This window comes from Vidua chalybeata, chromosome 3, assembly GCF_026979565.1.
Source record: "Vidua chalybeata isolate OUT-0048 chromosome 3, bVidCha1 merged haplotype, whole genome shotgun sequence".
NCBI lineage: Eukaryota > Metazoa > Chordata > Aves > Passeriformes > Viduidae > Vidua > Vidua chalybeata.
This window is the reverse complement of record NC_071532.1, coordinates 2,657,695-2,682,696: the sequence shown is the minus strand read 5'-3', so window position 1 is coordinate 2,682,696 and position 25,002 is coordinate 2,657,695. Positions and strand designations below refer to the sequence as shown.

The 25,002-nt window shown below is 42.4% G+C and overlaps 1 protein-coding gene and 1 long non-coding RNA gene across 3 annotated transcripts in view; one reads left to right on the top strand and one right to left on the bottom strand.

The window, feature by feature from the left end:
• Positions 1-12,628, bottom strand: part of FBXO11 (F-box protein 11) — a 70,440-nt gene extending 57,812 nt beyond the window's left edge. For both annotated transcript variants that reach the window (XM_053936766.1, XM_053936767.1), the window contains exon 1: positions 12,191-12,628. In XM_053936766.1, coding sequence (XP_053792741.1) covers positions 12,191-12,305 — 115 coding nt within the window. In that variant the 5' untranslated portion in view covers positions 12,306-12,628. The remainder of the gene's footprint in view (positions 1-12,190) is intronic.
• A 347-nt stretch (positions 12,629-12,975) lies between these two features.
• Positions 12,976-23,205, top strand: LOC128784890 (uncharacterized). The gene is made up of 3 exons (XR_008429668.1): positions 12,976-13,435; positions 17,791-17,905; positions 22,147-23,205. It is a non-coding gene; the product is annotated as an uncharacterized LOC128784890 (long non-coding RNA).
• The last annotated feature ends 1,797 nt before the right edge of the window (positions 23,206-25,002 follow it).

Below are 25,002 nucleotides of genomic sequence, written 5' to 3'. Positions count from 1 at the left end.
TTAAAATATCAGTGAAACTGTGCCTACAGACTTCCCTGGTGACTTTGGGCAAGTTCTGCCATTTCCTCATGCTTTCGTTTCCCACTGCTGATGTCAGAACAATGGTACATCAGAACATCCCAGGTGTGCAATGACAGCTACAGACATGACTGAAGGTCTGCAAGACACCCGAGTTCTGCAGTACAAATATCCAAATTAGTAAAACAAAGGGGATTCTTTACCAGTAGCTGAAATTACTCCAGGCAGTCACTAGTGACAGATTAACAGGTATTTCCCCATGTTTACTGCAACTCCAACACAAGACCTTCAGGCAGAAGGGAAGGATTAAAGTTGAGTGCACTGATTAGTATTCTTTTTACATCACTGACTGCTTGAACAGCTCTTTCCCAAGTAAACTCTGAGCATATCCAAGAATAAGGATTTCTGTGAAAAGATCAGTAAGTCAGGAACCTTCTGGACTAGAAACTGCTCATTAGTCTTACTCCACCCACTGCAGTGCTGTTACTAGAAATACTAAAAGAGGAAACAAAGAACCACTGAATTGGTCCTCTCACTTTAAAAATTAAATATGCACATATGTATACAAATATACTCTTAAAAGAAATTTCTTATTTCTTATTTAATTTAAACTCTTAAGGTCATTAAGTCTACTACAGTGATTGTCTCTAAGAGAAATTTTATCTAGATGGGGAGATTTTTGCCAGCCACATTTACAGAATGGGATACTTAAGAATTGTCTCTAGTGAAAAATACGTGACAGGGGGGAGGAAGAGGCAAGGATTGGGAGGAAATATATTACTTATCTGTTTTAATAAAAAAAGAGCAGGTTAATTTTTTTTTTAACTGAGAAGAAAACTCAACACAAGCAGGATACCACATTCTTAAATGCTGCTCTTCTCATGCCTTTGCCCTTTCTCAAACCATATACAGATTTCAAAAGCTAGACAAATTAAAATTCATTTTCTGTAATGTAGTTGGCCATTTCTGTAGTACTTTTGAATTTGGGGAAAAGACAAAATATGTCCCAGAAATGTTAAGGAAATCTCAACCAGGCTCAAGCAGTTACCCCAGCCACCATAATGCACACAGCATTTATAATATTGCAAAACATAATCTTTCTGCCAACAGGACCCTACACATGTTACAAGAAATAAATTTTAGTTAATGCTTAATACTCAGTATATATATAATTCTACTGACTACATCTGCAGCAAAACATCATAAAGATAGTAAGAAAAAGAAATTGTCTGTTTTACTATTTAAAACTTGCTCATTATGAAAGTGGTAATTATTTCTGCCATGAAAGTGGCATAAAGAGTTGAAAATTTCTGCCTTTCACAGCCATTAAAGAACCACTTCACCAGACTACCTGTTTGCTAACAGTGATAGCCCAGAGGAATGCTCGGGGCCAACGCTACTGATAGGGAAAAAACACTGCGACAACAACTGAAGTGTATTTAGTCTGAAAAATCACTGTGCCCAACTCACTATGATTCAGGTAACATTCTTGATTCCACACAATTGTGCAACATTTCACAAATTTCACACAAAAATACACTGGCAGCTTGTTGCACTCTTTGTGATACTGGTCATTGAGTCAACTGAAATTAATGAAAAACTGTGTGCTCTGCTGGGATTTACCCAAGAACATGGCAAAACACGCTCAGCACCAATGGATAACAGGTGTTGTCTGGCAGGTATAAGGAAAGAGAGGAGTTAAAAATCATGCTTTTTCCACACACTACCTACTTTTAACGTCTATTGTATTAATCAGCATATGAGCAACCCACAGCAGAGAGAAAACTCAAAGCTTCAGTTTCTAAAAAAAGTTATCCAGAAAAATATAGGTTGAAAAATTAATGAATTTTTGAAATGAATTAATAAAAACTGGTCTTGAACTGGAACACCACATACTATTGAGACTGAATTTTTAAAATAAAAATTTGTTTGAAACAAATTTTCTGCTCTCTCTTTGCCCCATGTTTTTACAAATGTACAGATTTCAATGTTAGTATGACCAATACATTTTCCTTCAAACTAACGTATTAAAGTTAGGTTGTCTGTAACTGAAAAATCAGAATAATTTCACCTCTTCTTCTCTTCTGGCATTTAAAAAACAATTTTAGAGGAGATGGGGCTGTTAGTAAACATTATTTCCTGTTTAGACTTTTGAAGTTAACAAGTTCATACGTTCAAGCATTATTTAGACAAAATGGGAGATCTAACATCATATTGACAAGTACTGTGATGAACTGATCTTCAGAACAAAGCTTCACTAGACAGACACCCACTGAACCCACTGGGATATGCCTTTTTCAGTTACTTAAAACTCTTCAAATTTAGGTAAAATTTGACAATGACTAACAACCATACTGATACTGTCAAGTGTATCAGCAGATAATTAATCACAAGCTGTTGATCAATGAGAAGATACTTGGCAAGATATGAAAGGTTCTAAACTTGTTATCAAAGGCCACTTGAAGTTGCTCAGGTATCACCCTTTATCACAATCACATCCATTCTTCTTCTAGTCATCCTGACAGCAACAGCAGCCCAAAGCACTAATCCTCTCTCCTCCCACTGATGCTTAGCTGGCCAAACAACTTGTGTTGAAGGAGGTTCTCTCTACAGCAATCCAAGTCACGTACCTTAGAGGTTCAATTATTGTAGAGCTTTGCAGAGACTTAAAAATGGAACTAGAGGAAGCTCCAAATGGAACTCAATACAAGAGGGGTGAAATCAGATTATTTTTAAGGTCTCTTCCAACCCAAACGAGTGTGTGATTCCATGAAAAGTGATTCTTCTGTGATGGAAAAACCACCACACACTTTCATACGTGGCAATTGCCCTGAACCTTCGCTCTTCCAAGGTCATAACAGATGGAGCTCAGCTATCTCTTGTCCCTACCCACAGTCTCATCCTGGACAGCTGCAGCCAACACGGGTCCAAACAGAGCACACAAAACTTCAGAGCAAACTCTGGTTTATTTTGAATAACTGCTCTTCAAAGACTGTGGATGAATGTCCAAGAACATGGTCACAAATCTTACCACCTTCAGAGAAAGGTGAGACATCACATCTTGACAATGATTAATGTAACAACCATCCAAAAGCTGTAGTTCTTCTGTCAAGACAGCAACAACTGAAGGAAATAGTAAACATTAATTTGAGCAGCCACTACACACAATTTACATTGATGACCCAACAGCATTTGGGTCACCTTTCTGGCCTCCTGCTTTCCCAGTTGTCAGGAAAGGCTTATTTAGACAAAAAAGCATTCCATTTTGTCCCCAGCTCTTAGAAACAATGCCTAAAATCTGAAGTTTTCCCATACATCTGCAGCATAATGTTCTTTCTAAAGGTACGTTGACAAATGGAACTTTTTAAAAGTATGTTGATAAACTTCCCAACTATTTATTTCTCACAGGTCTACAAGTCTGCACCAAGACCTATGCCTCAAATTCCAATTAAAGAAGAAATTTGCACATTTCCTATGACTTTTCCAAGTACAAGAAGCTTGGGAACTGTAAATTTTACCCAATTATCTCCTAGAAAAAAACATTTATTTACAAAATAAGAACAATAAAATAGGAAGGATACTTTATATACACAGAGGATCAGTAATGCAGTAATTAAATAAGGACATTAATCTGTGTTAAGAGGAAATGGAATAGATTCAAGAGACAGTTCTGAATTTCTCTTTGTGAGCCTTAAGAATTCAGTAAGGCAGCAAGACAGGATGGCTGTATCACACTACTGAAAAATGTTTTCCCATAAGCATTTAAGTAGTATTTTAGGTTTTTAACAATTATTGGTGAACCAGACTGAACTGGATTTGCTGTTGCAAAATCAAATTTCAAATAAGAACTAGGCACTAAAAAGAAAATCAATTGTTTTACCTTTCATGTCATTTCAGATCAAATTCAAGTGCCATCTGTAGGAAATGGGAATTTCTCAGTTAGCCAGGATTTCAATAGGCTTTAAATGAGAACATCAAAAATTGTTACTGCAGTATTTGAATTATTTCTATTACCAAGCATCATCTGAGAGAAATCACGATAAAACATACTTCTTCAAAAACAAGAAAGAAGTATACCAAGATACTGTGAAATAAACAACTTGCTTTATGTGTTTATAAATGCACAAATAAAGCTTTGTATGTTCTGCTGAAGAAAAACACACCTGGCAACTGTAACATCTGACTGGTTTTCAGGATAGCATCTTTGTAGGATTTATTTCTTCAGCAAGGTATGGTCTCAAAGCTGCAACAATACAGGAAGTTGGTGAAGTCCTCATCCTGCTGTTGTACAGATACAGCCAAACTAGCTGAGAGACAGAAACTGCATTATTGTTTTAGCCAAGGCTCTTCAGTAGGTCTAACAATCCACATGGAGAAGGGAGTGCCTTGCAAGAGCATAATGAAAGAGGGTCAGGCTAACTCAAATTACCTTCCATTTGCCACAGGCTAAGAGCATACACATGAACAATTACTGTGAATCAGACACCACAGATCAGCTGACATATGGTAACCTGTCATCCTACAATAACCTGTCCAAAGACAAAGATAGCTTGAAATTTAGACCTGCTGCAGAGCTACAACTCACCTCTATTCAGAAAGCAAGACACTAAACCCTGGAACCTTTACTTCTGGATGTGTAAGCTGAAAACAAGCAGCAGAAGAGAACCCAAAATGAGAGGTAAACAGACTGTTTCCAAATATTACAAATTGGAAATTACCAAAAGGAAATAGTTACTGTAACGTGACCTATTAATGCTATCCAGCCCTTCAGTATAAAAGCAAACACACAGATGACCATGAGACTGCAAATTCAGCTCTTCTGCTGGTGTGGACAGTGGTTATTTAAAATAAGTATAGGAACTCCAAGTACAGTTGTTGATTTGGCCTTGTTGCCATGTAGTGGCAATTCAAAGAAGGACAAATCCCAAGCTTTTGTTTCCCAATCTCTCTCCACTCTCAGGAGTGCTCATCTCTCTATGCTGTGTGTACCTACCAAACCCAATGCAGTCAAGTCAGCTCAGAACAAGTGAGGAAAAGCTCTGTAGGCTCTACCAGCACTAGACTGGCACTCACATGGTACAGCTGAATCAGTTTTTTGGAACACAGAACTGGTTGGGCAAGAAGATAAACACTACTATTATTTTGATCCTGCAATACCAGCGATATCCGGTATGTATGGGAAGCATATCTGTAGAGACTTCTGTGGAATAACCTACATAGAATCGAGGTAGAGCTGTTCAACAGAAACAAACCTAGGAGCCTGAGTGACAAGGTTTCCAGGCAGAGCTCAACTATGCAGCAGTTTGAGCTCCCAGAACAAAGCAGTGCCTGAACTCTCACATACACGACATCAGAGGGACCTGACAAACCTGGCAACGGAATGGAAACTGCAGGTTTCTGTTACAACGAACAGTAGGTTTCATTGTATGTCCCACAGCACAGAGCAGAGCACTGAGCCCCAGCAGCATTGCAACAGCTCCTCTCAAATACACAGGACTGGCACCAGGCACTGGGGAAGGCTCCAATCCCACACAACAGCCAAGCTGATCTAAGGGTGACCTGCGAGGGCAAGGGCCAGTCCCACTGATGGCCAATTCTCTTACTCACTTGCCCTCCCCTGCAGTTAGATAGCTCCAACAGCTAAACCAGCAGGTAACTACCCAGTGTTTTGGAGGCCTGGTTTCTGTGGTGATATGGTTCAGGGAACTAAGGGTGTCAAAGCAAGGCAAAGGCTGAGCATGAAGTTAGAAGCAGGAGAACCAGGACAACCTCTTTCTCTAACAAACCTCTAAGGCTCTACAATTACTTATCTCTCTTGGAAAAATGCAAGTAAAGGAGGTATCTCAGAGGAGAGCACAAAAAGTAGTCCCCAAAAGCCTATTGAAAGAACTCCAGGTTTTATAAGTGTTCATTGCCTGTTTATCCTAGCTTCTACCCACAAATGAATAATAATTTTAAGAACAGGCAGCAGTATAATCAGGAAAACTGTTATTGAGAGGAACCACAATAACTACTATTCAAGCTATCTTTTACGACGGATTCCAGATTCATAGATTTAAATCACCTCAAGAAAAGTTCACTAAACTTTCTAATAGGAAGTACAAGGCACATAATAGAAGATGCCTCTAGAGCATCTTCTTTACTCAGGAACCTACATCTAGAACTTACTCTTTTCTTCTAAAAAATTTAAAAGCAATAATATACTACAAAAGTAGACTTTTGACGCTCTGTAATTTCATTGCATGTTTTAATTTGCTTTCTTTCCCTCCCCCCTCCTTGGTCCCTGTTTCACAAGAAATGAAGGACTCAGACTAAAAGCTTAGATTATATTCAGATACTACAGTTTAGTACCATAAGTAAGAATCACGAAGTTTTGCTCCCTTGCCAATCCAAGTGCTGAATGCAGAAGCACTGCACAAGTGAGAAACAAAAAGAAATACCTAATAATCTGAAACCATGAAAAGATTAGGTAATGACAAATTCAACTGAACAAACCTTCCATTTTCTCAATTCCTGTTAGTTCAGTCAGTTCACCCCTGCTTTTTTTTTTTATCCGTATGTTGTGCAGCTCTGGGTTAATTTTCCTATTGCACTTGTTGTAACATGTAAGACTAAATACATTTAATCACTAATCAATGCAGCTTAGAAACCTCACAGAAGCACACTACCTCCTCTTCCTAGCAGACCAAACAGTTTACAGGCATAGCCTGCAAGAGGAAGTTTAAGTGTTGCCACAGGTGATGCATGTTAACAATGCACCTGGTGCATCCTCCTTCCAAACACCCCAGTGACCCAGAGGAGAGTGTGGGCCAAAGGATTTGTCCTGGCTGCAGTGGCAGCCCCTGGATGCCACGTCTGTGTGTGTGTGAGCTCAGTGTGCTGAGCAAACACAGGCACGGCAGTGGCTCTGCACAGGCGCTGCACATTCAGCACTCGCGAGGCACACCGGGCTCACCACGCTGCTGAGGGAAAAGCAGGCTGCCAGCCTGACCTTCCCAGGCAGCTGCTGGCCTGACAGAGCCTTCCTACTGCTCCAGTTCTATGCACATACATCAAAGCCTCCTATCCAGTGCACAGAGTGTTTATTTATATGCTCAACAAATGAGATGCTTCATGCCTGCACACCTGCAGTAAAAGCATGACATACTCTGCACAGCTTTGGTCTACTCTGTAGCTGTGATTGTCCCAGGAACACCACAGCAAGGGCACAGAGCATAACCTTCCCCCAAAGATATAAAAGAGACCTGTGGAGGAGGCTTCATTATCTCTTAAACCACTGGGCTCCACGTTTTTGTAACACAGAAAGTAAAAAAAGATTTTATATTTCTGGGAAACTATAACTGATGTTAATAGACTTATGATTGACTAAAATATACCAAGACTATAGGCAATGAACACTACTGTGTATGCCAAGAATAAACACACTTGAATTTGATCTCTCCAAATGAAATAGAAAGCTTTAGCATAGGTTTAGGCACATATGAAGGACAAAAAAGGCACACAGATACTCCTTTGTACTCCTAATGCAGAATGAGGCTTTGGGAAACAGAAATTGTGCTTGAAGAACCAAGTTTATAGATTCTAAACTTTTATCTGTAAGGTAGGAAACTTTTCACTGCAAAGCCAAGAATTATATTCCCATATGTGAGTATATCTTGTCCCAGCCCATGACTCACGTTCAAGAAATAAGAGAAAATCCTTAACTAGATTTCTTTCCATGTGGGCACCTGATGCCCACTTGACTTCTTACCCTAAAGGATGACCCTACAAAAACTGAAACCCATTTAGCATTTAGATGCTTTGATGCAAGTCTGTGCATTTGTTTCAGAATAAGAATAATTTAATTCAGTTACTGTTCCTGCCCTGCACTCACCAAATAAGCCTTTTGGTGCACATACCAAAAAAAATCATATATAATCATGCACGTGCTTACACACATACACTTGAAACAGAGCCAAATAAAGACTCCTTACCTTTCCTAAGATATTTATCTCAACATTACAAAATTCAAACGTTGTGAGAAAGAACTCTACTGGAGTTTAGTTTCTACATGTTTGTTTTACACAGCCTAACCCAGTCTTTTTCCCAATCCGTCAAACCCTCGTGTCCCCTGTACAGACAAATGACTAATTCAATTACCTTGTGTGCTGACAGGCCAGCTGGTTGCTACTTCTTGGCATGGGTAGAAAGGGTGAGTTATAAATGTCATTCCCTCATTGTCTTTATCCTCTGCCCAGCCACAAAACTTAACTTCACACCCCTTTGTCAACTTTGGTTTAAATGAGCCAACAAGTTCAGAAGTTGCAGGGTGACACACAGACTATATGGGTGTATGTATCTTGTTTTCACTGGAAAAAAGATTGGGGCGAGGAGGGGAAGCAAACTTGCAAGGTAGGTTTACAGCACGCATGTATTAAATTTGCCTCAGCTCCAAAAGTATTGACCCAGCTTAACCCAATCTAAAATGGAGCTGCCACAGTCCCACCACACCCACAGGCGTTCAGTGTTATCCCTTCCCTTGTAGCAGCACTCGTGCCAAAAATCAACCTGGGAAAAAAAAAAAAAAAAGAAAAAAAGCAGCTAGCGTTTGGCGCAGGCAGCTCCCTGCCTTGTCACATGGACACCGCCACCACGGCCCAGCTCCGTGGCAGATGCAGCTGGCTACTTATCAGCACACAGGAGCCGACCCTAAGAGCACTTAATTGTGGACATGCAGCTCAGAACCTCATTAGTGCTACAGCTAGCGATGTGCTGGTCTTACAGAGGCACACATGCACTAATGGAGTTATTATTTTGAGAAGAACAGAAATAAGAAAAAAATATTCATATGATAGCTCTGAGGTTGACAATTTCAGCTGCATTCTGGACAAGATCTTTTGGTATATAAAATAAGTGTATAACCTTGTCTTCTTCCTAGCAAAACTAGCCAAACCTATACACTCAAGGAAGAAAAAAACAGCACTATAAGCAAACATGGGAATATGTAATCATAAACATTGCCAAGTCCAGATTTTCTTTTGGGCAGACCTTTGTCCTAAAGAAAATAAAAGCACACATCTATTCTATATCATTCATGCAGAATTGCAAAACCACTGAATAAACCACTGGAAACCCCACTGGTGACTGGGGAGAGATCAGGAGGGAGAAGGTAGAACAGAAGTGGCACAGTGGCTACCTTAGATGGAGGGAGGTGTGAACAGCAGAGCATAAGGCAAAACATCTTGGAAAGTGTATCCTGATGACATCTTATCTTGGCTGTGAGTCTGGGGAGAAAATGTTTTTATCTGCATCATTTATGATCTCCCTTCCCCACTAATCAGAACACAGATACATAGGTATTGTTCATCAATGTGTATTATAGACAGCATGGTTACATATTCATCAGATTTGTTCCTACTACACACATAAAATGAAAATCCCTTCAGTATAAAGCACAGCTTTGTATGATTTTTAAATTCTTACAAGGAACCTCTGAGGAAGGATTTTTATAAAAGCATTTTTTCCCAGTGATCTATTTATTAACAATAGGCATCATAACTTGATTTTTACCCAGCAGTGAACATGTAACAGCTGTTACTCAGTTGTAAAACACTGTCTACTTACGCAGCATTAAATAATAAATAAAGCTCAAGACCTAGTACATGTTTTACTAAGCAATCTAATGATATGAAACAAGAAGTTCCAAAGATTAACTGTGAGCTGTATTATCAACTCTGTCCTATGATATCTGTACCTATAAGTACAGAGCTGTAATATGAAGGAAGAAAGAAATCAACAGTAACAAAAAATAATTTCTGTTCAGTCACAGCTGCACTCACAGTATTGAGTAAGAGGGTTTTTTTAACAAAATTAAATCTGAGTTCAATAGAAACCCTTTCTTAAAAACTTATACTGATTCTTTTGTACAGCCTTTTTTAGGATGACCTACATTGCTTGGGAATAAAGGTGAAAAAAGTCAACACTGATTTGCATGGTATAGTCTAACCCCAGCATATTGGCTTTTAATTTAGTAGCATTATTCATCAGCCTTTACTGCAATAGCCCTGCACAAAGCGAGCAAAGTCACAGGTAAAACTGAAATTACCTTCCAGATATAGTGGATCAGACCTTGCAAATCCTGAGGTAGAACAGAAGCTGCACTAGAGACACCCCAAATGCAGATGGAACACTAATGACAAAAAAACCTTAGTGCTGTTGATAGATTTTTTGGGCAAGTGAGACCTAGCACAACTGACCTTCAAAACTGCAAGGAAAAAGCCAGCAGTGATCCACATGGAACGGTAATTTCCACAAACCATGGAATTTGATTTTGTTATAATTTCATCACCACTGAGTGGTCAACAGCACAGAACAATGTGGAAAAAAAATAAAATTAGGTGAGTCCAGAGTTCCAGAAATGTCACAGTAATACAAACACACTGCAGCCTCACATTTTAATAGAGAAAGTTTCTGTCTGTATCTTTAGCAAATTAGTAACATATGAGCAGTGGCAATCCAACGTAAAACTGAATAATCACTGCATTTAATCCATAAGCACATCATTCTGGATGCCTTTTTTAAGTTGTATTTTCATCTGTTTAAAAGGTGAAGTAAGCCATGGGGTTGAAAAAAATCCCTATATTCTCCATATGGAACATCGATGATGAAAACCTTCAGTGCACGTCTTTGAGAGGAAGAAGTTCTTTTTTTGTTGTTGTTTTGCTTTATTTTCTGTGTTGTTGTTTTTCTTTTAAATGTCAGTATACCAGAGAAGTCATTTTAATCATATAATTACTGAAGATTTTGGAAGGTTTACTCAAGACCCATAATTGGGCATAAGACATCACATCCTCTGGTTATATACACAGCAATCTGGTCTGGGTAACATTCTTTGCTCTGACCAATGTGTGCAAGGGGGGGCGGGGGAAGGAAGGGGAGGGAGGGGAGGGGGAGGAATGGAGAATTAAAAATACTTCCTCAGATTAAATTTTCTTTACTTCATTTACTTAAAATGTTCTGATTGCATAAAATGCACTAAAATATTTATCGCGACGCATCTCCGTGGTTAAAATACCTCGTTCTCAACGTGATATCCTAGATATTCAAACAAAAGACATTCAGCTGACAATGAAGCCTTTTTTTTTTTCTTCTTTTTTAAATTTAAAAAAGGCATTTGTACACCTAAGACCGCACCGCGGATCAGTCTCCTTTATCACGCCGGAGTTGTGACAGGTAACGCATAAAAAATTAAAATCCAATCCACCAGATAAGACATGCAAAATGTCTCCTACAATCCCACCCCCATCTCGCCTTCAAAAAAAGAAAAAAAAAAAAAAAAAAAAAAAAAAAAAAAAAAAAAAGGAGCCCAGCCACCACCAGCGCTGCACATTCGGAGCACACGCACAGTGGCACCCCCAGAGCCACCACTGGGGCGACAGCGACAGGCCCGAGGGGCCGCCACCCCCGAGCCCCCCCCGCACCCCTCTCCGGGCTCCGTGAGGGGCGAATCCCACCTCGCCGCTTCCTCATGCCCTCACACAATGGTGCTTTCCCCCACTGGCTCCGAATTGTCAACATTTTCACGCTAGGCCCCGGCCGGGCAGGGCTGGGGCGCGGGCGGCCCGAGCCCCCGCTCCGCTCCGGGGCCGCGGGGGCGGTGTGGCCGGGGGGGGATCAATGGCCGATGGGCCGCGGCCCCCCCCCGCCAGCGCTGGAGCCGGAGCCCGAACTGCGCAGCAGGCGCGGCGCAGCGGGCCCGGCCCCGCGGAGCCTCGGCCAGACCCGGGGCCGCCGCCCCCGGACACCATTTCGGGGAAGGTGCCGCCGCCAGTGGCCCGACACCATCGCGTCCCCCCGCCCCGCAGCCCCCCGGGCGCTCTCCCCCCGCGGCCCTCGGGGGCCCGGCCCGCCGCTCCCCGCGGGGAGGCACCGGTGTTCCCGGGGGGCGAGGGCGGCTCGCCCGCTCGCCGTCCCCGGGGACGGGGCGGGGGCTCGGGGGGGTGTCCTGTCCCGAGGGGCCGCGGGCGATCGGCTCCCCCCTCCTCGGCCGGGGAAGGGGCCGAGCCCCCGCCTCCCCCCGAGCCGGGGCAGAGCCCGAGCCAAACAAAGCGCGGCCTGAGCGGGAGCCAAGGGTGAAGCAGCCTGGGCTTTTCCTGCCGGTCCCGGCGCAGGGCGGGCCCCGAGCCCGGCTTACCCCGATCCCCGGCGGCGGCGGCGGCGGCGTTGTTCCTCTCCTGCTGCTGCTGCTGCACCGGGCGCGGCCTGGACACTCGCCTGGGTCTCCTGTTGGCGGCTCGGACCGAGTTCATTTGCCGGCTCGTGTGGGCGGCGGGAGGGGAGGGGGGGAATCCTCCGGCAACCGGTGCCTCGGCGGGGACGGGGGCGCTCGGAGGGAGCCCCGGGGCGGCCGCCTCGCAGGCGCGGGCAGCAGGGAAGGGCGGGGGGGAAAATCTCCGGGCGCGGGTCCCGCCGCCGCTGCCGGCTCGCTCGAAGGCAGAGGAGCCGCCGGCTCTCTCAGCGCTGCTGTGGGGGACGATAGCGCCGCGCCCCCCCCCCGTCCCGGCCCCCGGCGATCCCGCGGTCCTGCCCGGCTCAGGCCCGTCGCTGCTCCGTGGCAGGAGGAGCCATTGACACCGCCAGGGACGCGCTCGCGAGCGGGCGGCCGTTGGGCGGCCGTGTTCCGCCAATCGGCGCGCCCCACACAAACGGCCGGCGCCGGCGCGGCCAATCCGCGCTGCCGTACTATCGGTGCGCGGGGTGGGGAGGGGCGGGCGGGCGGCGCGGCGCGGGGTGGGGCGGCGCGGTGCCTATAAAGGGCCGGGGCCGCGCGTGTGGGGCGGCAATGGCGGCGCTCGGGCCGGGCTCTGGCGGCAGCGGCGCCCGTGAGGAGCCGGCGCGGCAGCCGGGCCCGGGGCAGCCCGGAAGCCGCCGGCAGCAGGCGAGCAGCAGAGGGGTCCGGCGGGCTCCGCTCGGGCCGTGTGTGATGGAGGAGAGAGGGCGGGCGGGCGTCTGGCGACGGTGCCTTGTTGTGGTGCCGTGCGCCTTGGTAACCCTGCCCGGGCTGGATTAGCCGTGCTGTGGGTGCCGGCTCGTTTCGGTTTCCTGACTGGTTGTTAACCATTTTTTTCCCCTCTGGATTTGTGTATATTTTCTCGGCTGGTGTGCCCACTCGCGTTTGTGCTGCCTTTTGCTAATACAACGATAATGCTCTTTAGTTTGGGCTTTAGACAAGTGCGTGAGGCTTTTCCTCCTTTATTCTGTTTGTTGTGTTGGTGCTCAGCTGATGGCCTCAGAGCAGGGAAAAGAAGTAGACGAAGCTAGCTGTGCTCTTTTTCCTTTTCAGGAGTCACTTAATAAAATGGATGGCACAACCCAAGCAGTAAGGAAGAGATCATCTCTTTGTGGGGTTGCTCAGGAATCTGCTTCTAATGTTGTGAAGGTGGGTTTGTGTGGAGTCCTACTTAAACTAAGCTCTGGCAGCTTCTGGAACCAGGGCCCTTGCCTATGCCTGAAAAGCAAAAGAGTGTTATCTGGTAGAAAATGTAAATAAATTATGGTAATTAAAAACACATTAGGTAGGAGCTTGTTTCAAGCTGACTAATGAAGGTATAATATAGCTAAAGGAAAGAACAGCTTTCAGAAAGCAAAAAAGCTTTAAAAACACTTATACTTGGATTCGAAAGGAAATTACAGTGAAATTCTAATTCTCAGTTCATATTAGACCAAGTGTAAATATATGAGAAATCTCAATAGTTGTTAAGGAGCACTTTTTAGACTTAACATTTTGTTGCCCTAAAGAATGACTGGAGAAACAGTAGAGGATATTTTTCCATGTCTGAGAGAAATAATTCTTGCCAACTTCCCTGATATTAGGGGAAGAGATAATGAAGTTAAGCTCCTGTGAGAAGAACTTTTTAGGAAAAAGAATATAAACATCAGTCTGTTTGGGGGCAGTTTCTGTCATAATGATTACTAGGCTACTGTACTGAACATTCTGTAGAGCTACATAATTACATGTAAATATCATTATTTTTATTTTTGGTAGTAGCATTGTGAAACTCTGCTTTAACTCTTGAACAGGAAGAATAACCCTACCCAGGTATTGTGCTGAACTTACTGTGTCATGGTTAAGGGCTTTTTCCCCCCTCACTGGAAACTTCTAATCTGTAAACTGGAATATTTCAACTATTTGAATCCATTTCTCTTCAGCTGTTCTAGTTGTGCTCTCTTCACCAAGGAAATGAATTCTTGGTGTCACAAGATTACCTGAAATTGCTCAATGTAGGTATACTCCAAATTTTTAGTGCTCTAAGTCTTTGAAAGCTTGTTCAAGGATGGATGACAAGCTGATTTTCACACAGAGCCTTCAAGAATCTAAAAGTTCTGGTACTAGAATAAAACTTTATTTAATTGAAGCAGATTCTAAACTTTCTTAAGAAGTCTTGCACTGGTTTGAAACTGAATGGTCTCTTGGCCTACAAAAACACTTTCTGTAATTAGCTCCTTAAGGTCCAAGGTGTACTTTCACTGACAACCAAAATAGATTGAGGGCAATCTATAGAAGTTTGGGATAAATGCTCTGAGTTGATACAATGAGAACCTCATGCTGAATTATAAAGACTTGATTCAATAAATTACTGGTGCAGAAAAAGTGATTCCTGTAAGTATTCAGTGTTTGATTGCAAGGCATGGAGTAAAGAAATACTTGCAGTGCTCTTGTCTGACATTCTTGGCTGTACTTCAGAAGGCCAAACAGTAGAAAGCCTGAAAACTCATCAAAACATTATTGACTAAATCTCTGTATCTCTTCTCATAGCTGTTAAATGTATCCTGCCTGGGACTTGGTCATAATTTCAGGTTTGTTTGTCAGTCTTTAAAATGTTCTACTCAGCCATCCTGTGTCTCCCCTGCTGCTGTAAAGCCTCTGAGAAGGAAAACACCGTTCTGTGATGGAAATGGCACTGAAAGCCCAAATTAATAATTTGGGCTTCATTGTGTTGACCACTGTGGAGGTGCTTTAAGCCATCCTGTGTGATGTGCTAATAAGCCATTCCTGAATGTGGGTGTGATTTATACCGGCAAGATAATTTTGCCTTTGTCAAGACAGCTTTTTCTTTATTTAAATTGGGAAGAGAAGGAATGGGAAGTGGAGCTAAACTGTACAGTGATCTTTTTGCATAATTGTCGACAATAGGAATGCTTGCTGGTCTGGTTATGTTGGCCACAAATCACCTTTTGGTGACCCTTGAACAGCCTCACATTATGAACAGAAAAAGGTGTAAGACCTGGGTGAAGAGCTTGCTTGGAGCATTTATAGCATAAGCAATTTGGACAGAGTTGTCAAGTGCTAGCTCATCATATTCAGACTATCTTGTAAGCTGCACTGAACTTCAAATGAGTGTGTATTTAAATGTTAATGATAACTGGCTCTCTGTTTCTTGAAGAGTTGGCTGCTGCTTTGAAGAGATCACCTTCCTTCCTGCATGAAGGAAGCGATGCCACAGAGTGCTTAATGATAACAGTAACTTGTTAATTATGTGTTAACACAGCATGGTTAGAGATGAGGCAGCTCCATAGGTGTAGTGCAAGTTCTCATGGAGGGCATTCCTGTTTGAGGGTGATGTGCAGAGACAGAAGAGTAACTTTGAGTCAGCTTTCTCTAAAGTGAAGACAGTTAAAACAACTTAAATATCAAGATAGTGAATCAGTGTTTCTTTTCTAGAATCTCAGAGTATTGCTGTGAGATTAGAGGTGGTGGGCTCACAGAATAAGCAGGACTGGGAAATTACTGTGAGAGAACAAGAAATATTTTGAGAACATGGTTATAGTTAATTATACAGAGCCTTTACCTACAGCTTGTGGATTTAAACAAGAAATACAAGGAGTCTTTCTTTTTTTTTTTTGTATTTATTAATCGATTCAAGTGGTTTTGCAAAGGAACCACATCTCTCTCTCTCTGTATGGATGAAAGTGAAGCAGAGAGGGCTGAAATGACTTGTCCAAGAGCATTTCCAGGCTATTAACAGGGCTATGAACAGAACCCAGGGTATAGGAGTCCTTACCTAAGGCTTTCTCCATGGTGTCATGTTACTGCTTTCAGAAGTATAAGAATTTTGCCTGTTATTTCTAACCATCTCATATGCTGCTAATATGTTCCTAGACTAAAAATACTGCATTGAAGGTTTAGGACTGACCCAGTGTGAATTTCTGACTTCTGGCTCTTCAAACTTAGAGGGTTGTTTCTCCTGAGATTGGAAGTTATGGGCCTTTCAGAAATAGCTAATGATATCTAGAACTGGTTGAACATGCTTGCTGTGCAGCTCAAAAATTCCAGTGTCATTTTGTTGCAATGTCTCTGACCCTCAGTTCCTCTTAATTGTGTTTTACAACCCGTCTCATGCAGCCAGAATCTTCCCACTCTTGCAGAAAAAGACTCTTAAATCTCTCCTTCTTTTACCTGGAATCCATGTCTCCTGAAATCCAGCTTGATGTTAGCTGACCTTCCTGGATTGCCTTCTGGGTGAATGTCTGTGGCTGGGATGTTTTCTGTTGCTATACCAACCTGGTTTCTGCACTAAAAATAAAGACCTCAGGGTGGGGAATGTGTCTTGTTTCCTATAAGCTCACATGACTGTTGCAACATGTTTATCTAACATATTAATTCTAATTCTGCCCTAACAAAAGCTCTCTGGAAGCATGAGTGGTACTTCAGTTCTCATTAATTTTTTTTTTTTTTTTAATAAAAGTAACTTCTAAAAAAAGTCCTGGAAGGATTGTGTTTGAGTTTTAAAGTATTACTAGCTGTCTTGGTAGAAATTTCATAGCTAGATAAATATCTACACAGCTGCCTTCTGGATTTTTTGGGAGTATGTTCAGGGGAGGGAGAGGGAGTGGGAGTGTGGAGCTGTTTCAAGTATCCATACTGTATTTTCAGCCCATTTTTCCTGACAGTACCTAATGAAATCCCCAAACTTGGTCCTCTGGATTGTATTGAATGTAGGTGTTCCAGATAGTTTGAACTAATAGAAAGCTTCATTTTTAAAATTAATTAAAATAGATTGGGGATAAATCACATAATTTTATGGGTGATGAGATATTATTTTGACTTGGTGGTTCTCATTCACTCAAGGTTTGCTTCTCACTGTTCATTTTCAAACTTGCATGTACAGAGGTCAAGTATGGGCTTCATATGGAAGTTTTTATTCCTTGGAGCCTACTTTTGTTTTGCACATTGCATCAGCAGTATGTCCATATGATGAGTTCTGTCTTTAGAGCTGGGGTTTTCTGCCCCCCAAGTAAGGCTGGTGTGGGTGTTATTTATATTGCCTTGGAGAGGATGCAGCCTGAAGAGATCTTTCAACATAATGAGTTGAGTCAGGTCCCAAATGAGAGATGTTTACAAGAAGTACATCCAATACTCCCAACTGGAAAAATCAATCATTAGATACCAGGAGGCTGGAGTTATATGAGGGCCTGGCTCCAGATTTAGACCTAGCAAAGGAGAAGAATGGCTTCTTTATGAAAATTTTTGCTGATTTAGGGGGTGGTTCTTCCCTTAAAACATCTCAGTGGGATTCTGAGCTCCTCATTCTTACAAAGTACTAAAGTTCCCTGAAGCTGGTCTATCACAGGCCTAGAGGAGCAGGAGCAACTGGGGACACTTTGCTTCACTTTTGTTATGAACAACTAAACATGAGGAATCCCAGTCTTCATTTTCAATGTGTCAAACAGTTGGCAGCATTGTAGAGCATCCAAAGGTGGGGTGCTTAAATGGGATTTGGTATCTCCATACAGAAAGGGGTCAGCAGTGAGAAGTGATGCTGCTTTCAGTCCTCAGGGCAGGAAGACAAAAGTGGTCTCACCATCAGCACGTGAATACAACTGCCTTCACTTCAAATCTGGAGAGCAGGTGGGTGTGGGTTTTATTGGTACTGACAGTTTTAACTCTAACAGCAGCTGGTTTTGTTAACTGGTGGGAACAAGTTCTTCATGGTAAAAAGAGAGAGATTACAGTTTTTCACTTTGCTGCCTGGTAGACAGATGCAATTTTAAACGTCCTGCTCTAAAGTTGTATCCTTTTCTACCATAAGAGTTCCCTGTATAGGAAGATTGGACCCACCCAGGAAAAAAGTGTGTAGCCTATTGTGTACCTTTGTCTTGCCAGCTTGCTCCTCTAGTTTGAACAGGTAGAAAAGAGGAAATTATGTCCTTTTTCTCCATCTTGCTGTCTCAGGTGGACCTCTTGGATGTGCCCTATCTGATAAGTGGGGGTAAGGTCTAATTACTCTTATGACCAAGAGCTATTTAATCAAAAAGCATTTTTAGATGCCCTGAAGAGTGTTTTGCAGTTGGGGTCCAAATTGCTGTTGCCCTTAAGAAACAATCCTACTCTTTACATTTTTGCTGCCCCTGCCCTGTACCCTGCTCTGTCAACCAGCATTTCTGCAGCAGCACAGTCAGGCAGGTCGAGAAGGTAAAGTGACTGCAAATGAATCCAGCTGAAGGCACGGCTATTTTTCAGACATGGGCAATGGTAGTGCAGAAAAGTGGTGGGAAAGGATGGCCCTTCCATGACTTGCAGACAGATTGGCTCACTGTGATCCTGGAAGGAAGCTTTTAGTATTTCCCTGGGCTTGTGGGTGAAAGTCATTCCTAATTAGATCTGTTTTATTGGAATGCTCTCAGCCGTGGCTGTGCTGCTGTAGGAGCTGTCTGGGCTGCTGCTGAAGCCGCACGTTCTGCTCTGTGCTTGAGCTGTGCGTCCAGGCGGGTGGCAGTGCGTACTTCAGAGATGACCAACTCGGGAGCACGCAGCCAGCAGGGACTTTAAGCTCCGCAGTGACTCCAAGCAGTTAATTTCTCTCTGTTGCCACGTGGTGGTGATGTTTGTTGTTGCCTTCGAGGAGCTTTGGACTTCTGCTGCTGAGGGCATGTGACAGATAAATTGGCAAGGAGTGTCTTACAGGCCAGTAGCTATAGGTGACTTTCTCCAGTGCTGCGTGGTTTGTGCAGTTATCCACATGGTGATGATATGTTTGCTTCTGTTTGTCCTCCATCTTCCATGTACACATTCCTACACCTCAGCAGGGCCAGCTAATGAACAACAGGAGGTGTTTTCCTAGGAATAACTGACAAAATAGAATAGATTTCAAGGGTAGCATGCTGCAGGTATCCCCTTTTGAGTCTGCTCAGTTGTCATCTTAGGTTATTCCAGATCTAGAAAGTTTTCCTATCCCATCTTTATCACATCAAAGGCTTGGTAGTGATTATTTTGATTCCCCAATGACCCTGTTTCTTTGGTGAATCCCTAATGTGTCAGGTTCTTACCATTATCTTATTTTATGCTGATAAGCAGACACAGAGGATAGATAATCCATTCAGAAGAATGTGTTTATAAATGAGATCAATGGCCCTGTAAAATCCTCTCCACCAACTCTTGGTGATGAGCACGAGTGTGATCTAGGCCTTAACAAAATTTGTATAGTATATGTAAATGCACATTCACTGTAAGGGCAGCTTACAGAACAACTGATTTAAATACGTTAAATAAAATCTGGTTTTTCTCCCACTCGGCTGTGTCCAGTACTACAAACTCAGATTTACTGAGTCACTGAGTTCCTGAGTCTTAAATCTTCTTGTTGCTTAAGTTTTTATGGTTTTTACACAGCAAAACAGAAAAGAAAAATGGGAAATCAAGATTATCATATATTTTCATGTCACAGCTAAGATGAGAAGGAAAACTTGAGTGAGGCTAGTGTAATATTCTAGAGAATTTTCCTTTTCGGAATTGGATAAAGGGAAGTGATGTCTCTATGCTGTTTTATAGAAACAGATTACTGACTGTCATTCTAAGTTCATGTTCAACATCAGTAGAGAAGCTGTTTATAAATGAAATTTATAAAAGAAGTTTATAAATGTTTAACCTTTATTGTTTGTTTTGTAATCTTCGTTTCTTAATAGCTGATCATTGTCTTTGTTTTTTATCAAGCTGGTCATCCTATTACTGTGTGTGATTAAATGGATGACTTTGTCTTGTAAACTGCTTGGCAAAACCAGGCATATTTGGATGCAAGTTGGGTTTTTTCACATTTACATCTGTGTAGATGGCATTTCTTCTGTGAACCACTTTGGGTATGGAATAATTAATAGTTGTTCACAACAAAAAATGCAGTCAGGCTTTTTTTTTTTTTTTTTTTTTTTTTGTGAGGCAGAAACCAACTGAGAAGAAGGAAAAGCATCAAATCTAATTTTCTCTCTCTGTGCTTTGTTCCAACATGACCTTAGGTGCAGTAGTCAGTGTTGGGCAGTACTGTGGCAGCTCAGTGCTGGAATTTTGCATAGCTCTGAACACGTTTGGGTGGAAAGGGGAGGTGCAGCTCTCACAATCCCAGAGTTTCCACAGCCTGTGTGAGCATCTTGACAGGTCACTGGTTCTGTTGCACCACACTCTGTTGGGCTGTGTGTGTGTAAGGTTTCCATACTCAGCCTGTGAGATGTGGAAAAAGAAGGTGGCAGTCCAATCTATGAGTCAATTTTTGGAGGTGTGGAAGAGCAGTCAGTGAAGGAACATAAAAAGGTGAAGATTGGGGAATGGAATGTTTGGCGTTGGTTTTAATTAGAAACATCCTGTTCATCACTCATATGTGAGATAAAAAGGGAAGAATATCCATTACTACAGTACACTGACAGAGGAAATATCTTTATTATAGTGAGCAATTCTAATTGAGCTGCCAAGTGTAATTGAATTGAAATACAGACCCTATTCCAACAATATTTCCCTTATTGTAGTGTATGAGTGAGAGTCAACTGGCATTGTATTTATTCCTAATCTTTCTGCAACTGATGACTTTTGTCTAAAATCCAAAGCACTTCAGTACTAACTCAATATTAAATTTAGCAATTACCTCTGTCAGCTGAAAGATGAATAAAGCTCAAAAAACAGACCTTTTTTTCATAAACCCAAGGCTTCTTGTACCTGTTCCCTCACAAAGGTACAAAGATGTCACTCGTACCGTGACCTAGAAGCGTGACTGTGTAAATCAGAGGAGGAAGCTGATACTTGCAAAGCTCAGAGCTGAAGGTTCTTTTGGTTTTGGAGGGGGAGCTTTGTTCTTACCGAGGAGGAGCCAACCACTGAACTCCTCTGCTCACGTTTTCCTAGGCGTGGTGCTGTGACTCAAGAGAGGGCTATGTGCTGCCCTCTCTAGCTGTGACTGCAGCTGATCACCCAAAGTGACCTCTCCTCTCCATTCCAGCACTGCAAACCAGCTGCGCTGAGACTGTTACTCCAAGTGTTACTGGAAATTAGATTAAAATCTGCTGCTCTTGGATTTGGTTAATTAGATGGCAGTACCTTTAAAATGCTTTTTTAGAGCATTTGGACAGTGGTGTGAAACGTGCATCATTTGCAAGGCTTAAAGCTTACTAAATTAAGTGAAACAATCTGAGATCCTTCCACATATCAAAGGGAAAAGTTTAAGAGGTTTAAATTCAGGGTGTTCTACACTATAAAACTTAACAAATATCAGTATAAATGGGTACAAGTAGTCCTTCCACCCTCCAGTTGATACAAAAGACTTTCCTCACTTTCTATTAATGTCTCTATGTAGACTGAAGCTTCCTCTGAACCAAATTTTTTTTTGCTTCTGATTAAAAAGCATGTGAAGAGATGCTGCAAAGTCAATACTTTCAATTCCTGTAAAGCTGTGACATGTCATACCTAAAAATAGTGGTAGAGAAAAGAAAACTCCTAATTTCTAAAATTTTTCTAAAATACACAGAAAGACATTTTTGACATTATTCCGTTCAGGTCATCAAATTGTTACAAGCTATTGAACTACAATGTAAGACATAAATTTTAAAAGAACGAAAAGTGCAGGAAGTTTGAATGATGCATTACCATAAATTTACTCATCTTTTATATAATGCCTTCTTGAGGTGCTGACATTTTCAGTACATTAATTGTTCATAATGAATATGCTTGCATAGAACGTTCAAAGGTAATTTTTTGGGGCCAAAGAATGACTAAAAAGTTATTCACTAAAGAGCAATCAATAATCTGTATCCAAAAGAACAGTGGTGGAATGTGAACTAAACTGATGGAACAGGTAGAGGAGTTTGCATATATAAAAGAATCTGCCCTTTTTACAGGTTTGATGCCCTAAAACAGAAGCCATAGAGTTGGTGTGGACTGGTGCAGAGACAAAATCATTATGTTCTAATCATGTTTCATGGAAGACAAGGAAAAAACCAGCTTTGGGCAAAATATCCATATCTCTTGTGGCAGAGATCCAGGAGGTAGCTACCTGTGCTGCAGGTAATGCATGATTGCTTTTGTGCTGTATACTTCAGGATGGGTAATAACAATCAGTGAAAATATGTTTAAAGGATGTACTGAAATATCAGGAAAATAAATTAATTGATCTAGCAGGCTTCTTCCATGCAATAGATTTTAAACAACTTGTCAAATATTTCTTGGCTGTTACACCCTTGCATAAGAGCTTTCCCTGGTTCATAAAGAAAATTAATGTGAAATCAATAACTGTATTTAAAAATTCACCAAACACTTCCCATCCAGTGAAAGTCTCACTTTCAGAGTGCTACTAATGCAACAGGCAGAGTGGGAAGACCACGCAGGCTTGACCTTGGTGATTAAAACAGAAGCCAGTGCAGATGGAAAGTGCAGTGAAGAGATGCTTTCAGAAGCAACCAGGAGGACCTGCCTGCTTCCCCACAAGAACAAACCTCTAAACAGAGCCAATTGTGAGCATCAGCTTGCAGAAGTCTTGTTTGAAGATGCAGTCGAGACACTACGCTGACTTCCTGCTAGAAGATACAAACTGGCCTGAACAGCAAGGAAAAAAAAAAAATCACATAAGGGTGCAAACCACAACAGAAGAACTCTAAAGTGAGTTTCCTGTAACATCATACAACCCAATTTCAGACAACAAAGAGGGAATGTTTGCTACTTCAGGTTGCTTCATGCTACTCTTGCAGAAAACCTGGAATCATGTTGGAAATGGGGAGAAACAAGCCATAAATTAGATTTGTGTTTGGTTTATAGCTATTAATAAAAGCACAAAGAGGAGTAAGACAGTACATGGTGATTTTGTGGCCGTATCCGCATTTAGGTGATTTTTCTGGTGAAGGAGGTACGTTGTAGTTACCATGTATGTAAATTAATACAATTGTAATTACCCACCATTGCCACATTTGATCTGTGAAAATAAATAGTATTTGTCAGTATCCCCTCTTCTTCCCCTTCCTCCCCTAAGTGATTCAGAACTGTCTTCCAGTCTCTGGCACAGGGTTGTTCAGCAAGGGCAGAGGGTGAAGTGCAAGCCTGGGGAGTTTGGGGGTGGTGGTCTCTCCTGGAAGGCTGATGTAGTGAGCCACTGCATCCAAGAGCAAATTCCAGAGTTTGCTCAGTTTTGTCGTCTCCAGGCACCCAAGCCCACGGTCTCTCGGTGGTATTCACAAAAATTTAAAAATATACTGCTTTATTGCTTGTGGTGGTATCTAGTTTTGGGGGTCCACATGTCTCACACCTCCCCAAGCTTTTTTTATCTGACAGAGTTAAAATTTGTTTTTAGGTTAGAATTCAGATTCAGATGGAAGCGCTTGACTCCCAAAGCTGCGTCCTCAACCAGCAGATAGGAGATGCACGATAGAATTGGCAGAATTGCACCGCTCTAAGCACTTTTGGAGACATATGCTGCTTTTCCCACTCCTGGAAGTAGTCCCACAGATGCCTCATGATTTATTCACTTGAGTCATGGCCGCAGAGTTGACTTTTTGGTGGTTTGGATTCCCAGATTCCTATGCCGCACGCTTAACAGAAGCGCAAATTCCGACCGAAGACCTGCCCGGTTGAAAACAGCGAGGAACCGCTTAACCAAAACCCAATGCTTGGAAGGTAAACTTAAACCGCCTCGTGGCTTAGAACGCTGTTTGGCGAAAGCGAGACATCTCCAAGGAGAAAGAGACGCCGAGCGGTGGCTGCGGGTGTCGGTGTCGCTCGGTGGGGACACTCCCGGGGCGCGGGGCACCAGGTGGCGCTGGCCCGCGACATCCCGCTCGGAGAGAATTTTCTTTTTCTTTTTTTTTCTTTTTTTTTTTCTTTTTTTCTTCTTTTTTCTTTTTTTTTTTTTTTCTTCTTTTTCTTCTTTTTCTTTTTTTCTTTTTTTTCTTTTTTTTCTTTTTTTTCCTTTTTTTTTTTTTCTTTTTTCTTTTTTTTTTTTTTTTTTTTTTTAGCGAAATCGCTCCGCGGAGTCTGGGTGTCTTTCCCTTGTCTGGGGTTGTCGGAGCGGGGCATCGCCAGCTGTGCCACTGCTGACCGGCTCTTCTCCCAGGTTCGTGTGCTCCGTGAGGAACGTGGGAGCACTGAGCCTGTGCCTAGCTCTGTGCTGCTTTCCTATCTACTGTTAAACAGAATAATGGCTTTTTACCTCCCCCCCGCCCCCACCAGGTGTGCTCTTGCTGTTAAATGAATTATTGCATGCTGCACCATGAGCAAATGTCAGACAACCTGAGAAAACTTTAATTTGCTTTGTCTTTTAAAAATTACATCAGTTTGGTTTTTTGGGGTGTTTTGTTTTGGGCCTCTCCTCTCCTCTCCTCTCCTCTCCTCTCCTCTCCTCTCCTCTCCTCTCCTCTCCTCTCCTCTCCTCTCCTCTCCTCTCCTCTCCTCTCCTCTCCTCTCCTCTCCTCTCCTCTCCTCTCCTCTCCTCTCCTCTTTCCTCTCCTCTCCTCTTTCCTTTCCTTTCCTTTCCTCTTTCCTTTCCTTTCCTCTTTCCTTTTCAACAGAAAAGAAAAACAAATTCTGTCCATAGCAGTCCTTTACAGAGTTCAGAATATTACATATACCCTGCAAACAGAGATTTAAAGATTCATTGGATACCAGAGATGTACAGAAATGATAACCATTTCTCAGTGCTTTCTCTAAATTTTCCACAAAGCTTCTCGAGCATTGGAATCAACTGACTCTAAGTAGGTGCAGTTTTCAGG